Source organism: Porites lutea, chromosome 9 (genome assembly GCF_958299795.1).
Source record: "Porites lutea chromosome 9, jaPorLute2.1, whole genome shotgun sequence".
NCBI lineage: Eukaryota > Metazoa > Cnidaria > Anthozoa > Scleractinia > Poritidae > Porites > Porites lutea.
The window spans coordinates 25,553,641-25,571,194 of NC_133209.1; the positions used below are offsets into that span (position 1 = coordinate 25,553,641).

The window sequence follows — 17,554 nt, forward strand, 5'->3', positions numbered from 1 at the left end:
CTGTACATGTATTCATGGATAAACCTCAGAAATGTGGAGAAATGCCAAATTTCCGGTGCCGCCTAGGTGGGAAAAATCTTCTTTCACTGAACAACCAATCGGGTGGCACTGCTGAAAATACCAATCGGTTCTTACGTTACAAAGCAGTGACAGACAGCGAGAGATTGTCTGGCGGAGAAGTCAATTTGTTTTTCGCCTAGAGTTTCTTCTGAATTTCTGGCGAGCTCGTAATTATAATTGGCCTCAGTCTGCAGGGTAAAGGCACGTTTTTGAACCAGCCAAAATGAGAGCAATTTGGATTCTAGCTCTTTGTTGCTTGGCAGTATTAATGGTCCATGCGAAAAAGGTGAGAGTTGCTGTTTGGTATGAATGAAAGGTTCACTGTGTTTCGAATGGATTTGATTTTTGATAGTGTTTTCTGATTTTCTACCAACAAACTTCGATTTTTTACCGCGAGTTTAAATTTTAGGTGTATAAGGTGAATAGGGATTTATCTCCCAAAAGAATGAATGAGACTTTTGTTGTTCCATGTCTTCAGCGCGTGATTGCGTAAAAGACAAATATTTTTACACTGTTTTGAGATTGTGAAGTTTAGTTTGATCGCTTTCTTTACGACTTTGGGTTAGTCTAAATAAAGTAAAATTTCTCATAAGCTTTCTTTCTCCAATTTTTCGTCTGTACTTTCAGCACAATTCGACTGCATGTCCGGTCGGTTTCGATTAAGCTTGCAAGCCTTAAACTATGTCCCACGGATTCCTCGCATTTTGTTTTTAAGCTTAATTTTCATTTATAATGTCTGGCAAACCATAACTTTCACATCATGGTATGTAAGCTTACATACCGCTACTTCTTATGTATTATACTGTCTGTTTATTGTTTCAGTCACCAAAGTACTGTCTGTTTTGAAGTCGCTCTTGTGCCCTGGGTAGCGCAACCATTTGCACACAAAGCGCAGTTCATTTTTAAAACCCCTACCCGTTGCAAGGAAAAATTGTGGAGGTTTACTAATCTGGAGGTGACCAGTGTTTAGGCAGTTGTTGCTTTCTTGTAATTTGCTGACTTGCTCTTTCGGTATGGGATATGGCAGGAGAAGTTTGAACAATACACCACTGACTTTTTTCTTTTTCATTTACACTCTTGTGGTCATCATAATTTCAAAAACAACGTGATGCTCTGTAGGCTATGATATTGTGTCTAGGCCCTCTAGATAAAATTGGTCCCCTGCATTGACAGATCCATATTTTGAGGTATGGATGGGTGGGGGGATGGGGAAGTTTGGCTCCCCTGCAAAAATGAACATTATCATGGTGCTTTTGAACTTAAAACAAGGGAGGGAGAGCTGGACGCTTGTCACTGAGATCTGCCACTGGCGTCATTATTGTTTTCTTTTCTTCAAAACCAGGGAAAGCACAACGGGCTGAAGTGGAGGCATTGGCACCATTCTAAGAAAAATCTAACAAAGCAGCCAAAAGAAAATAGTAAGTTGGTTTATAGTGTATTTTAAGGATGGATGATAGTCAGAATACCTCTTCTGAAAAGGCACTATAGGCAGTGGAAAAAACCGCACCCCCATTAACCCTGAGAATTGTGGGGCGTTAGACCGGTGCTGCTTTCTAAATGAACCAAATTTCCTATCATGCAGAGCAATTTTGCATATCAAAATGTCACTTTTGTTCCTCGCTGATGGTCCCTGCTCACTGATACTTGCGTCTGTTACTGTCTAAATCCTTGCACACTGTGTTAAAAGCAATAGTCTAAAAATGCTGAAATCTCTTGCTAATGCCCCACATTTCCCAGGTGTGGGGGTGCGGGGCTTTCCACTGACTAGTGCATTATACAGTTCAATCTCTTTGTGGCGGCATATAGTTCTTTTATCAACTTCATCATTCAAACTATATTTTTGGTTTAAACACCATTTGCTTGTTTACTAGTCCTAAACAGTATACTAACAGAGAATTGAGATATGAGACCTTACGAGTGCGAATAAATTGAATCCACCGGCAGCAACCGATGGGGTGTTTTAAAAGCCATATGCTACATTACTAGACTTGACTTTAATAAGAAATGCTAGCCATTCTTTACAGTTCATGGACAGCTTGCATGACATGCTGCTTCTGAACTTGGTAAAAGCTTAAGTAATGGTTCAATCTCCTTTAATGAAACAGAAAACTGCACAGAGCTCCCAGGACGTCTGTTGGATTGGTTTCACGTTCTTCGAACATCGCATGTAAAAGAAGAAATGTTTGCCAAAGGTTTACCACTGCCCAAACTTGGAGAGGTGATTCCACAAATGAAGCCAAAAGAAGCGAAGATGCCTTTCCCATCAGGTGTGAGATTAGGGCCGTTTATACGAGAGAAAATAAGCCGCGGCTTACTATAGCCGCGGCTTACATAAGATGCGAACACCCCGTATAAATGGTACAAAATCTATGTTCACGGCTATTCTACCCAAGGCCAGCTCAAGCCGCGGCTTATCCTGGCCGAGGGGTTTTGGGATGGGCTTCTCCAAGCCGCGGCTTACCTTGGACGTGAAAGTGTTCGTATAAATGCGCTCAAACGTTGTCCGCGGCTTGCTGAAGCCGTGAACGACTGCTGCGCATGCTCTGTTTTCAATTATATCCCAGACCTTCACGGCCGAGAGACGTGCGTTGCAGTGGCGGGAAAATGAGTTTTGTTTACATTTACATTTACAAAGTGGAAAATGGCGGATAGAGATTCATGTAAAAAAGAAATGTGTGGAGTGCCCCAGAAGAAAAACAAATCCTGCTCATATGCAGCAAGCTTGAGATTGCGGGGACTTCTCGATGAAACCACTCAATGGATCGCTGTCGAATCTTTCGTCGGGGTTTTCGCATAAGTTTCCCAATTTTCTTTGACTAATTAATTACCTGGGAACCCAACAACCAATCTTGACCGAAGAGACAGTTTAAATTAAAATGAAAAAGACAGTGAAAAAAAACAGCGCTTTTTACGGGCCAAAGCCGGTCGTTTAGCTTTTTTGCTCGCCCAAGCCATTGTTGTGAGATGCAAACGCAATTACCCCAAAACGAGGCACCAAACCAAACTACGTCATCATTGAACTGATCTGGCCGCGAACTAAGCCGTGAACCATTTATACGAGCAGTTTGCGTCTAATATAACCCGTACTCGTATAAATGGTTCCTTTCGCGTCTTATGTAAGCCGCGGCCAAAGTAAGCCTCGGCTTATTTTCTCTCGTATAAACGGCCCTAATGAGACATTTAATTTTCAGCTCATATCTAGTGGTAATACCCTCGCCGTGTCCTGTTTGCTTTATCATTTTAAGTTGTACATCTATTTCCTTGAAAAAGTGAAATTAACATGTTATCTTCACATGTGAAAAGATATTTCTTGCCATGGCTATATAATAAATCGTACCTTTCACAGCAAAAAAATGTAAAAGTGAAATGGTTTGGTATTTCTTTGGTGTTTAAATAATAAATAATGATTAGAATATTACATTACAAAATTTCTCTTCTTTTGTTGAAAAAACATTACACTTGTTTGCTGTGCTCACTCATGATATATGTTTCAACACTTGAAGTCTGATAAGTTTGAAATCTTTATTCTCTGAAAGGCCATTTCTAGTGTTCTGAGAAGACAATTTATGTCTAAAATGTTTGCTATAATCGATTGCCATTTTTATGCTTATTATTATTTTTATGGCTTGTTGTTCAAGCACTTGATTTTTTTTATATTTTGTGCGGGTTTTTTAAATTTTCTGGATAATCATTTTCAGCAAGTGTACTCTGGTACTCTGTTTGGTGTATAAATATCATAAGAATTCATTTGAAAATATCAGATGTCAAAATTGGGATTTTTCCTATCCTGATTGCATATTGATCTCGATTCAAGATTTTCAAGCAAAATTGGGAGAATCCTGGCAAGATTGGGATGGGAGCATAGTCTGAACTTCCCTTGCGAAATAACTTTTGGAATTCCTAGGAATTCCTAGGATTATCCTAGGAATTCCTAGGAAAAAAATCCTAGGAATTCCTAAGAATTCCTAGGAATCATAGGTGTGAATTTTCACGGTAAATTCGGACTTGGAATTCCTAGGAATTCCTAGGAATTCCTAGTTTAAAAAGTTCTGGTTCTAAATTCCTAGAAATTCCCGGAAATTCCAAATGGAAATGAAACTGGACTTGGAATTCCTAGGAATTCCTAGGAATTCCAACCTACAAGATCTAAAGCACAAAAAATTCTTAGAAATTCCCAGAAATTCCTAGTAATTCCTAGGAATTCTTAGGAATTCCTAGGAATTCTAGGAGTTTACAGGTTTAACATCATGTCATCAATCAACATCCAATGCCAGGAAAGTAAAGTATACGCAAATTTAATGATTAATTACCATCTGGAGAAAGCATGGAAATTGCATTTAAACAAGTTTATGATAATAATGTTCAAAATCACATCTTATGGTACATGTTTTGTTTTTTACAAAATTGAATAAAACAAGTAAAGTCCTGAGATATAAATTGTTCTTGAGTCATTACTGAAAAATTGTGGGACACATTTGTAACTGGAATAATACAGCAAAAGAGTCTTGATTGAATTAACTTTACAGCGGGAACATATGTGTAAAAAAAGAAAAAGTCAGGCCAACTTGCTTCCAGCAAGCTTATCTGCTAAGCCCTTATAAAGCCGCCCGACTTTTAATTCAGCTCTCAAATTGAGAACAAAATAATGAACTGGAAACTAAAATACTTGTAGTACATGGCGTTTAAACATACTTGTCCATGACTACAGTAGAACCCCGGCGGTGACTCGAATTCTAAAGGGAAACGAAAAATAGTTCGATTTTAAGTGGGGAATTCGAGTTATCGGGGTAAATTTCAGTGAAATCTTGATCAAGAGAAAGCAAATTTAGTTCGACTTAGCGGGGAATTCGAGTTATCGGAGTTCGAGTTATCGAGGTTCTACTGTATTAAATCCGCCAGAATCTGATCGAGTATTAGCTTATTCACGTAGAATTCCATCAACCATTTGCAACAACGACTACAGTTATGTCTCCAGTAAACAAAAAGGAACCAATAAATGGTTTTCCATGCCATCTTGAAGTTTCGTGTTCATATATCGGAACGATCTATAATTTCACTTTGATCTCCAGCTTCATTATTTGAGTACGTGGTTACCATCAGAAGACACATTACGAAGCAGGAACGTACCTTTACCTTTCACAATCCAGCTGACTTATCGTTCTCAGACATGACTGGAAGCACGTTTCATGTGTCAACAACAAAATAAATGAACAATGCGCGTTTAAAATAACGTCCATTTCGGATGCAAAATACTTAAGCTCTTGCTAATGAAAGTCCGCGTGAATTTGAACTCACCAAACGGAACTTCATCATGTTCATTTCACACTTTTCCATTGGTTCAAAAGGCGCACGTGATGACGCACTTCACTTAGTGGGGAGACTGGTAACCAGTATAGCTCAAACATGGCGGATGATTTTGCTCGATGATGATCAAGTTGAAAAAAGCGGTCGTTTTCAGAGCTAAATAAAATATTCCAACGCTTTTGAGGTATAAGCAGCGAGAGGAAAATTTCATGTTGTTTTTTCAAGAAGCGATGACCTTTTATTAGGCAAAGCCGCGATGAAAAACGTGTTGTGGACATGTTTGGAAAGCTCAGGTACGAGAAGTGGCACTTTGAATAAGCTTTCAGTATCGTGCTTATTGTTGATAATTTTTTTTAAAGATTTAAGTCGCAATAAATGTTGTATATAGATGCTGGTTAATGTCAAGAAATCCTTGTTGTTATAGGCAATTAAAGGAATGATTATTAAAATTTTTTACGCTTTTTATTACCTTTGAACAGTTATCGTTTTTCCTAAAAATTAAGCCAGTGTTTCCAAGTTAACAATGACTTGGAATTATTGAGAATTCCTAGGAATTCCCACAAATTCTCATTGGTGTTTAAGCAATTCCCAATAATTCCCATAAGTTCCAAAGACAGTATCCTTCAAACTTGGAATTATTGGGAATTCCTAGGAATTCCCACAAATTCCCACTAGTGTTTTAACCCATTCCCAAGTATTCCTAAATATTCCAAGGTTTTTTATCTTTGCTCATTTGCATGTCTTGGAATAAATTGGAATTCCTAGGAATTCCTAGGAATTCCCAGAACTCTGGGAATTCATTTCGCAAGGGTTGTTACAACTAAATTTTGTCGTTTCAGGCTCGAAAAAACAAGGCTGTCGAGAACCAATCCGGACAGTGTTCAGGCAGTTGTTTGATCATAATGCTGATGGTTTAGTGGATGAAACCGAACTGGCTGACCTGTATGAAGCTGAGCCGTGCATGAAACAGTTTTTCAAGACATGTTCGAAAGGAAAGGAAGCATTCACAGAGCCTGAATTCTGCAGCTGTTTTAAATCAGTTGGTAGGAGTCAAGTCCACATTGTTTTCCTTCAGTAAATCTTATTCCTCTGAAACCTGGAACAGTTATGCTTAATTATGCAGTCGAACCTCCTGTAAGTCACAAGCCAAAATGCAAAGAGTAAGTGGTCACTTACAGGAGATGGTTACTTATGAGAAAATTCTATTGTTTTGGATAAGTGGTTGCTTATGGGAGATGTTCGCTTAGGAGAGATGGTCTTACATGGAGGTTCGACTGTCATAATAGTCTTCCCTGTAATATTAACATTGCAGTTTCTCTTAGAGTTCAGGGAAGAGATAAATACATAAGCTTTCAACAGCTGATTCATTTGTTATTCACCCTTAGGTGTGGAACTAGCAATTAACTCTGACTTAGAGGTAGACTGAGAGAACAGCCAACATATTGCAATGCCACCACTGATCTCCGTGCAAAATGATGTCTGAGAAGCAAGTACAGAAATTCCAGACAGATGACGTGTCACTATCCAGATCTGGGTAGTGCTTCTGATTTAAGTTGTGCCAATTAAGGGAAATTTGCTTCAACCATTCAGAAGTACTACCCAGATCTATCTGGGTAGTGACATATGCCATCAGTTTGGAATTTCTGCATTAGTTTCTTAGACTTCTAAGGCTAACTTGGAGGTAGCCTGTTCTGCAGACAAAACTTAACTCTGGTTAAGTCCCTCTGTGGAACAGTGTCAAAATGCTCGTTCTAGGCCCCCACCTGCGTACAATGATTTGAGTAATCGCCATGATTTGCCTGTTAAAAATGCCATTGTCAATTTGCTAATCAAGATGAAAGGAAATCTGAAACGCTCTTCCCTTCAGCTAGACCTGGTCAACCACCTTAGTTCTCATATTCGCCTGTAAATTACTTGTTATCTTTCAGAGCCCCCTTGCTTCCACAAGCTGCGTAATAATTTGCCATATCTTCTGGTGAGGGGAGAACCACAGCCAATCGCCGGGGCTTATACTCCATCTTGTGATCAGGATGGCTATTACCTGCCGCGTCAGTGCAGAACAGTGGATAAAGATGGCAACAAAGAGTGTTGGTGTGTGGACAGGCATGGATCTAAAATTGAAGGAGCAACTGAATGTGGTGAGCAAAGTACTGGTTTTCCTGAATTAAAACTCCTAATGTTTGAAAATGATTTATTGTGGCCAACTTGGTCTTGCATGTACTACAGTAGTTTACCACAACTGCTCAAGTTTTTTTGATGATCTGGAATTATTTTGTACGAGGACAAATTGATTACTGGGATTCAGGTTATCCCGTTTCCAACACTTTGTAACCTCTTTTTCTTCTTTCCAATAAAAATTTTTAGCATTATTTTTCTCTGTTGCTGTTCCTTAAAGTTTACATATTTGCTTCTTAGCTTGATGTCAATGTCACAGGGCAATTTATTGTCAAAAGCTGGGCGATTTTACTTGTCTCATGGAGTGGTTATCATTTGGTGATGGCCTGTTGCAGTATATTTAACAATTCGTTCATGCGTCGGCGTGATTGTCGAGATATGAAGCACGTGGGAAGTTTGGAGAACACGAAAGAGGGGTAAGGGTTGCCTTGAGAGCAACTCTAGCCTCTAGAGTGCTCTCCAAACTTCCCACGTCCTTCATATCTCAACATATGCGCGTTGATGCATGAACCAATTGTTAATTAGTTGTTAATTAAAAGCCAATATATTGTCACGTTTTTTTTCTGCAGTGGATAATACAGACCCTCCAGCCAGAGAGGAGGAACAAGAAGAAACGCCCTGAGCTTTGAAATGGCAAGAATTAATTACAGAGAAGAATTGATTAACTCTTTTTTTCCCGTTTTACCTTTAATCATCCAAACATATAATAGATAAGTTAAGAAAGTTTCTATAGCCATTTCTATAATTTTGCAATCACTAAACAATGCTCCCAGTGAAAAGAAAAACAGGGGAGATGATATTGTGTGATAGTGGATTTCTTGCTTACGGGAGGTGTAGCCTATAATATCCTGGCAGTTTAATTTGCATGGCTGTTGATAAAGCCAAATAAATATAGTTGAAGTTTGTATTGATGCAGTCCTCATTGTTTTATTCATATCCCTGTATTAAATCTATGAATTTTAGCACTTTCCAGGTATAAGGGTCTTTGAATGTGTATAAATATCAGCTGTGGTTGAACCTCTACACAGATAGACTAAATGCACCTTTTAATAATAAAAATCCTGTAGATCGTTGACGAGAAACTCTGAAAAAACAAACGCACGCGGGGAAGAAAAGTTGTTTTGTAGGCGGCCCAACCTAGGGAGTCTGGGTCTTAAATTTGGAACTGCCATTTCCAGCGTTTTCCGCAGGATATTTTCAGGAAATGAATAAGCAGGAAAACGCAGTAGTTAGTTGGTTTTTTCACTTCTCGCTAGTGTTGTCGATAAGGTACAGTTTTTACGAAAAAAAGTCCAATGACGCAATCAGAATTACGGAATAATAAAAGGATAAAGGAAATGCTAACACAAAGACACCAATAAAGTGCGAAAAACTTTTCAGTCATCCCGATTTAATGATTTAAAAAATGTTTTTTTAAGAGAGTAAAATTTTTTTTTCCAGTTTTAGCCGGTACATGTACGCCCCGGCGTATGTGCGTATATGGACGCTACGCTCCTGACCATTTAGAATTCCTCAATAACGTACCAATAATGTCATCTGGTCCTTCAAACGTTGGATAGTGCCACTATCCAGCGGATAAATATTAGAAAAAAACAATTGCATTGTCCACGATAGCAATATCCACCTTTCAAACGACTGGGGCGTGGTGTTACTTTCTGTGATTCTATGAGGTTTTTATCGCGGTATAAAATCCTCCGATCGAGACTACAGTGCGTGATGGGTGTTGAAAGGAGCAGGGGAGGAGCCAGGCATGCTACATGTGATAAAGAAAATAACTGCAAAAACCGTGGGCGAAGATCCTGCTGATTGTCGACGTTGGATCTTTATAAAAGAGATCTAATCAACTAAAATATTTAAAGAACAAAAACACGAGAAGTCCAAGGACCAGTGCAAAGCTGATCACAACAACTCGACTTGCTTTTTTATAACAATATTTCGGCTGGCCATACCAGCCTTCTGCAGGTTTACAGATGGTATGGCCAGCCGAATTATTGTTATAAAACGCAAAACTCGTTGTTAGCTTTATATGATCAGCTTTTCTAGTAGTCTATGGACGTTTCGTTTTTTTGTTCAGGCCACATCTGACATATTACCACACTGTTGAACCAGAGGATGTTTACAAACATCATACAAACTCTTACCTACGTCCAACGTAAACTTGTGGTTACAACCCACGCGAAGAGGGCATTTGTTTCTTTTTCATATATATTTTTCTGAAGAATTGCTATTCATTTGGTCACTGCATTAAGTATCCTATCAAAGAGCTCAAAGCTCAAAGAGGTTCAAGACGGGAAAATCGGAAAATTACCCTCTTGACAGACCTGCCCTCTTGATGTGTATTTTCGGAAAAAAAGGTTTCAACTCGCTTCATTTCAGTCATTTCACATTGGTAAACTCCTCTGACTGAGGGTGTAATAATTTTTAAATTTAAAATAGCCCATGGTTAGTTGACCAAAGTCACGCACAGTCTTGCTAGAATATTTGCTCTGACTTCCAGGTTAGAGTTTAAGCCTATATGTGGGTGCACCTTCAAACTGCGGTTTTTAAAGAACGCGATGGGTACAAAAAAAGTAAGTGACATCACCTGACGTTGGGCGTAAAAATGGCATTTCCGGCGAATCTTCCGGAGGTTGGATGACGTCACGATGTCGCGCTTAAAAACGGCGAAGGACGCTCTCTTTCGACAACATTTAACAACAAAGACAATGGCGACCAGTTATTTCGTTTTTCTGTTCCTCCTTCTAATCGTAAGTTCATTCTAGGTTTATTTGTGCATTCAATTTCTCTTGTAATCTAGATAAATTGTGCTAACCCGTCTTCTCTTTGTGTGTGTATGTGAAGATACACGGCGTTAACGGCGACGAAGACGACAAAGACGATGACCTGGACGATGACGAAGATGACAGTTTTTCAGGTAAATTCCCGCTGAAGACTTACTTGTATACAAGGAATCCTCCGAAGCCTATAGCGTGTTAATCGGTTAATCTTCTGACCTGTTGGACAACACATTCTTTAGCGGGGTTGGACCAGATTCAGGGATATGTCAACTTAGTACAAAACATTTCCTATGTTACGTTTTTTTATTAAGCTGAATATGTTTGTTTGCCCGCCGAATCAGGGAGATCAAGTGACAAGGAAGAAGGGAACGAGGTGAATGGCCAGTTAAGAGGAGGCGTTTGTTTATTTGAGCCCCGTTTTAAGCGAATTCTTGATTTTCCACCATGTGACAAGGCGGCCATCTTGGGGGTCAATACAATGAATTTTTTTCTGGAAGAATGTACATGAAAATAGAGTTTCGTTCCCAGAGGAGGGAAATGCTTTTGTTCTTAACCACCAACATAGAAAAATTCAGGGAAAAAACGTAACTGAAGCATCAAGAACGGTGTGCCAGGTCTAAAATACAGGTCACATTCCACACGTCAAGAGTACAGGTCACTGCTCCATCAGTAAATTACCAAACTAGACACTAACAGAGCATTTTGTTAAGAGATTAGGGCTAGGAGACACTTTTAATGCTATTCATTTACCTGTATCATGGTGACCTGTACCCTGACCTGTGGAAAAGTGACCCGTATTTTAGATCCGCTGACCGAGGCCAGACTACTTGGGCAAGCTGTAGCTACCATGTAGTAGTTTGATGTACCATTTAGTTTGATGAGCAGGATTGAGTACTGTTCCTCTGTAATTTGCTTGCCTGTCAGGCAATTTAAGAACTGAACCACTACCCCAATAGCAAAATCCACCAGCCCTGGGCTATCGGACACTACTTTCTTTGCACGCTGCTTACAGTCAAGCCAGGTCAAGCGTACCCTCCTGGATTCTGTTTATGAATTTATTATTCAAAAGTTAAATTGGTCGGTAGTTTTAGATTTCAGATTCATCTCTGCATTCCTGCATGCATAATGAGAAGTGAATTCACACGCAAGGTAGTAATGAAATTTCTAGCCACTCAGTTTTCTTGAATTTTGTGTAAATGTCTTCAAAGCAATAATTCATTCTAAGATTTTTCAATCTGACCGAATACATAGAAGTCTTCATAGCTAAGTATGCAGGAATGCAGATTTGAATTTGATACTGGTTGCGGTATCAACTAATGGTTCATTTTTCAAATAAGTGATTCAATAATAGAATCTTGGGGGTAAACTTGACCTGGTGTGACTGTAAGGCATAAAAGAAGGCTAATGCCCTAGAATTTCATGCGCAGGACACGCCTCTGGCACTCAGAAAGTTTCATCCCGCACCAAACTAGCCTGTCCTCTGAGTATCTATCCTTTTTTTTCAAGAACAATTATTCAGTGGAACAATTTGCCTGCTTCTGTCTTTAGCGAACACTGCTCTTTGGATGCTTTTAAAGCCCATGTAAGCTGCCTAAATCATCTACCTGTTTATTAGCCTATTAAGTTAACTTCTTTTTTTTTTTATTCTGACCAACCCAGCCAATAATCCTCAAATGTGACGGGTAGGCTTTACGCGGGAACTGTAATGTAAAATGTAACATTGGTTGCCCCTTTTTTCTTCACAGTTGCTGACTGCAACCTAAAAGTTAAGCCTGGTTCCTGTATGGCTTATATGCCAAGATGGTATTTCAATAAAACATGGAATAATTGCACAAAATTCATCTATGGAGGCTGTCGTGGAAATAAGAACAACTTTGGAAGCAAGCATGAATGTGAGAAAAAATGTTTAGGTACTCATGGTGAGTTATGACGAACACTTTTTGAAGGAAAAATAATTTAGAATAAGAAAATCCAGTGGTGTCTCATTAGGAATATATGTATCTATAATGTTGCTGGAGAGAAGATGTTGATCAAAAATAGGCAAAAATAAAGTTTCTCCCATTCCAGTGACAAGATAACAAAATTCTCAAATCTGATTTCAGCACTTATAGGCCAGTGTAATCGGACAGTATGTTTCATGCCTAAGTAATGATGGACAGTGTGTATGTGCATACTTAAATGGCTTTTTTTTTAGCAAAAAAACTCTTGAAATTTCTTGTTTCTTATTTTTTAAGAAAGCCTAAAATATCACAAATTTTGTCATAGTTATGATTAATAATATTGGCAACAGAACTTTTTGCCATCCAGTTTGGTCTGTAATCATACTCGTGATTAAACAAATCAGACCCTTCCTTATGTGGATGTCTGATTTTGTTAGAGCGATTTTCGTATGACCTCGAAATGAAAACGCGCTAACAAAACAGGAACAACAAACGAACGGAAATAGAGCGATTTGATTGGTTTATCGAACAGATACAAACGCGCGTGGCTTTTGGTTGGTTGAGCGAACGCTCGGGTGAAAAAACTTCACGCCCCAGAACTTTCTAGAAATCAACCGATGCTTCGCTTTGACGTCATACTGCGACGTGACTGGCCAATCGAACAATGCCTTTTCACGTTAGGGTTTTCTTTGGCGGGAAAACGAAGAGGCCATGTTTTGACCTATTCATCCATTGGCTGATGAAACAAATAAGAAACACTTACCGAAACCATTTTTCAAGGTCATACGAAAATCGCTCTATCACTTGTATGTTTACAGACCAAATTGGAATCCGCTCAGTCGTTTTACCATTATTCACAATTATTTGCCTCTAAATGAAATGGTTTTGATTTCATTCTTCCAGGACACAGTGCACATCAGTCTTCTATTGGTGATCAGCAACAACTACAAGGACCCTGCATCCAAGCTTCAAAAGCATTTCAGCAAACCCATGTATTAAATATTTTGTTGCCTAGTTTGTACCATAACAAGTACATTCCTCAATGCAATAGACATGGCTACTTTAAGCCAATGCAATGTAATCGACACAGGACAAAGTGTTGGTGTGTTGATAAATGGGGAAATAAGAAGGGCAAACACAGCAAAGGACACCCTGATGACTTAGATTGCAGTTAAGGAATATCAAGCAGTAGGTAAATATACGTTATTTCCCATTTTCCTGTATATTCTTTAGAACTTCACTTGCCCATTAAGTATTTATTTATGGAGGAAAACTAAATTGTGGTTCTCTCGAGAACATTAAAAACCTTACATAAACTTCAACTACCTGACCCTTTTCATTTACCTGAAGCCTGAAAAAGTTACTCCTTTTGGGTGGAGCCTCCCCGTAAAGGTTGTTATAAGGAGAATTCCACCCCCATTCCCCCTGGGCTGCAATACTTGCAACAAATGCTTACTGGCCTTACTTATCTTTAAATTGAAGCCCTACTTTCAACTAATTATTGTTTCTTCATCTCTCTTTCAGAATTGAAGGACATCATGTTCATGTATTCAACCTCAGAAGCTGAATAGATTATGAGGCCGCTCCCAGGCTAATGCTAATGTGTAGCTGTATAGAACGAAATTGATACACATAACATGTAAGCTGTAATTTACTTTTGACTTAATGAAATAATGTAATTTTGTACAAATCTTTTTATCCGCAAAAAGTACATATTATGAAAAGCGTTGTATTAAAATCTAAAACATCTTCATCTCCATAATTGCTCAAACAACATTTTTAAAGTTTGTTTAATAAAAGTATTATAATGATTAAATTGAGTCTTTTCTTTCCAGTTGTCTCCTCTTCTAATCTAAACCATAGTTATTAAAGTGGAATGGCTATAAAACCCGTTAGACTCCTTTGTTATATGTTTTTGTTAGCTTTCGTTGACCTGAAGGTGTACAATGCTCAATAGAATTCCTATCATTTCGATCTTACTGACTGATAGAAACATTGCATTAATTTATTCAGTCACAATTTGTGAACAAAAAACAAAGGATTGTGCGCGTTCAGGGAGCTTTCAACATAAACTTCTGCACCGTTATTTTCAACTTTGATGCTTGCCGGCTTTCATAGCCTCTCAAGTGACGTCATAAAGAACACAACAATGATCCCTAGCCCTTACACAATAACACAATAGAGAGAAGGCGTGTGACGTCATGTTACCATGGTAGCAAAATTTCTGGATCACAACAATAGGGAGTTTAAGCAACGACGACGGCGACGGCAACGAGAACAGTTAAAAAGCAATAAGTTTATATTAGCAAAACGACAACTTTGGACGTGCATCACGCTTTTTTGTACATTTCTTAGCCGCCGTTGCGCGACTGCGACATGAAACTTCCTAATTTCACAAGTCCGCTTTATGGAGTAGGCAAACACAACACAAAAATTTCTTTTTCTTTTTCTAAGCTTAAATACGGTCCTTTCGGATTTAACACCAGAAAATTTCGCCAACATTTGATAAATTAAATGAAATTGAACAAGATCGACTAAGTTTGAAACAGTGCGAATTCACTTTTTAAGTGAATTTTTGATTTTTTGTCATCCGGAAATTTTGCTACCATGGGAGCGTGCCGTACCGACTTCTCTAACTTTTCACAACAAAACGACATAATATTGGCTTGGTATATCAAGCATCACCCTCATAACCAGTCTCCTATACTATGTCTGAACACACTCCTGTTACATGGACAATTACTGCTTCCCATTTACCAGTGAACCCCTTTTTGCGTTCATATATTTGTTTGAGCCGCAGGGAAGGGTGTGGTTTTCAAGCAGGCGCCCCTGGGATGTGGCATCACAATATCAAAGAGTTTGACCTCGAAAAATATCGTTAAACGTTATAAGAAAATTGATAAGTTGTTCAGATTCTGACGCCACGCTTTACCGATTTCGAGAAAAAATTGTCGTCGTCAGTCTCTAGCGACTCGTTTTATGTTAAGTTCTCTAGAACCGATAAAATGTATGCCTTTTTCACGAGAATCGGTGCCCAAATTTGGAACTCTATTCCTTATTCGATTTAAATACTTAAACGTTCGTCCTTTCGTAAAAAAATAAAAGAATTATTACTAAATTTTTTTGCGGTCAGAAGATGAATATGTCGAACTCTCCCGTCTTATTAAGTTAGTTAATACTTTAGATTAGCCTCTCTTCTTAATCGTTATGTACTTGCCTTGTTGTATGTTAGTTTAAATTCTATTAACTGTATAGTAGTGTATTCACTGTTATTTAGTCCATCTATATATAAATCTTGTTTTGTAATATGTCTTCAGCTCCCCCCGCCTCGATTAGTTTATAAGCTATTTGCGGGTGGGAAAGTAATGTAATTAGTTATTTTCCAATTTTCAATAAAATTTGTTGTTGTTGTTGTACGATTCTTACGCCACGCTTTCCCGATTTCGAGAGAAAAACCGACTGTTTTGTAGTCTACACGTACCTGCACAAAAAAGAAAACAATGCAACTCCTAGGTTATTTTGGTTCAAATGTGTCCTTTGTTTTTACTGAGCCTAAGAGGGAGACGGGGGACGGAAAAAGGGAGAGAAGATTGGGGAGAGAAAAAAAGGCTCCCATCCCCTCCCCGTTTTCGCGCCTGTCATCCACGCTGTTTGTTTGACGTCATCTCTGCCGATGCAGACTAAAGAACCCGAGGTCAGACTTTTGGTATAGGATAAGGATTGGTCGTGTTTAATGTCCAGCAAGCAGACAAACATGTTGTGGTGTAGTATGTGGGTTTTTGAGGCCCCATCCACGCGAATCCCTATATTTCGCAATCCGCATATTTTCAAACGAACTGGCCTTCATTTCACACGAAACCAGTGAATCTGCCAGTCACCGAAATCGTTTAAGATCCCGTCCCCACAAATCCGGGCAAACAAATCTTCAGTTTCAAAAAAAAGACCAGATTCTTGTGTTGACAGGGCCGGAGTCGCGGTGGCATCCACCCCTCAACAAAGAGAGAACTTGCTCGGTCAGTTACAGCCTTTCAATGAACCAGCTTTCCTTGTTTAAGTTTTTTATCACAAGGAATGTTTCTCTCAATAAGTATGCAGGGTCATAAATAAATATGCATATAATATACAGGATCGGATTTCATAAGATCAGCTCAGATGATACTTATTATAGTGTTGGGGCTTTTGTATTAATTCTAAACGACCTCAGGAAACGTTTCAATTGTCCATTTTCGAGTTCGCTATAACCGCTGAATTAAACAAGTGAAGACGCATTTTTTACAGCCTTAGCCTCAATCTGAAGTAATATATTCACAAAAGACCTGTTTATTACTCTGTCTATTGTGTATATTCAAATTTCAAACACTTACTTGCTAAAATTTCTGAATATTTTACTTTACGTCGAGGCTAACCCTGTATGAATGTGTCGTTAATGTTTATATTCAGCGGTAATTTTTAATTCGAAACTAGGTTTCTGGGAAACTGCCCACCTACCCCTCCCCTAAGCCAACATTATCACTTACTTCTCACTTAGGGCAAAATGTTGGTTTAGGGGAAGGGTAGGTGGGCAGTTTCCCAGAAACCTAAATTGATCCAAAAAAGCATACCGGATAAGGCTTTGGTTCATACCTAATTAAAAACGGTGATTTTCGGCGCGATTTCTGCAACGGAGCGAAGCTGCGCGGCGCCGATCTCGAAAGTGGAGAGTCACATACTGGATAGGTTTTGTGCCACACTTTGGTGTAGTGTGAACAGCTATTTGGACTGTAGCGTAAGTTAATAGAGAGCTTCAGATTCTAAGACAAGTACGACTACGAGTACGAGATTTTCTCAGTACTAAGTAGTGCGCGCGCGTGAACCAGCGTCATTTTGGCGGGAAAACGTGGTAGCCGTTGTCATTCTACTACAAGTTTTCGCGCGAATGTCGTGGCGGAGAAAACAAGATATCATCAACTGTTAGTCGTTTTATCATTTTGCGATCCAAAGAGCGCGTAACCTCCTTCACTTAAGATATCAATGCTAACTTTTCTAGTGAAAAATGGTAAAATGAAGCTTTCCGGGGAGTCTATATTTTGAAAAGACGCGAAAAAACTTCAGGTCAGATCTCGTACTCGTAGTCGTCCTCGAATTTAAAGGTCTCTAATAACGTAAGGAGCTCTTCTCTTGCTGGCGGTCATGCGCAGAAGAGCTCTGGGGTCGAGATTATTCATTCAGGAGTGAGAACTGGGATTAGTATGTAATTAGTCAGCACACACAAGCTCTCCCGTGGCTGCCGGACTGGAGGAGTACTATGGTTACCAAGAG

At 39.0% G+C, this 17,554-nt stretch overlaps 2 protein-coding genes across 3 annotated transcripts; both read left to right on the forward strand.

Annotated features, from left to right (window-relative positions):
* Positions 1-160: 160 nt before the first annotated feature.
* LOC140947821 (testican-3-like) lies at positions 161-8,262 on the forward strand. The gene is made up of 6 exons (XM_073397023.1): positions 161-346; positions 1,403-1,478; positions 2,166-2,327; positions 6,204-6,407; positions 7,293-7,502; positions 8,109-8,262. The coding sequence occupies exons 1-6, from the start codon at positions 284-286 to the stop codon at positions 8,159-8,161; spliced, it is 768 nt and encodes a 255-aa protein (XP_073253124.1). The 5' UTR covers positions 161-283; the 3' UTR covers positions 8,162-8,262.
* A 1,877-nt stretch (positions 8,263-10,139) lies between these two features.
* LOC140948482 (uncharacterized) lies at positions 10,140-14,072 on the forward strand. 2 transcript variants are annotated; one of them, XM_073397724.1, is made up of 5 exons: positions 10,140-10,286; positions 10,381-10,453; positions 12,062-12,235; positions 13,160-13,448; positions 13,781-14,072. In XM_073397724.1, exons 1-4 carry the CDS (start codon positions 10,185-10,187, stop codon positions 13,429-13,431), a joined length of 621 nt encoding a protein of 206 aa, XP_073253825.1. In that variant the 5' UTR covers positions 10,140-10,184; the 3' UTR covers positions 13,432-13,448; positions 13,781-14,072. The 2 variants fall into 2 exon arrangements, with proteins under 2 accessions (XP_073253825.1, XP_073253826.1); XM_073397725.1 differs by having other exon boundaries at positions 13,160-13,444.
* Positions 14,073-17,554: the final 3,482 nt, after the last annotated feature.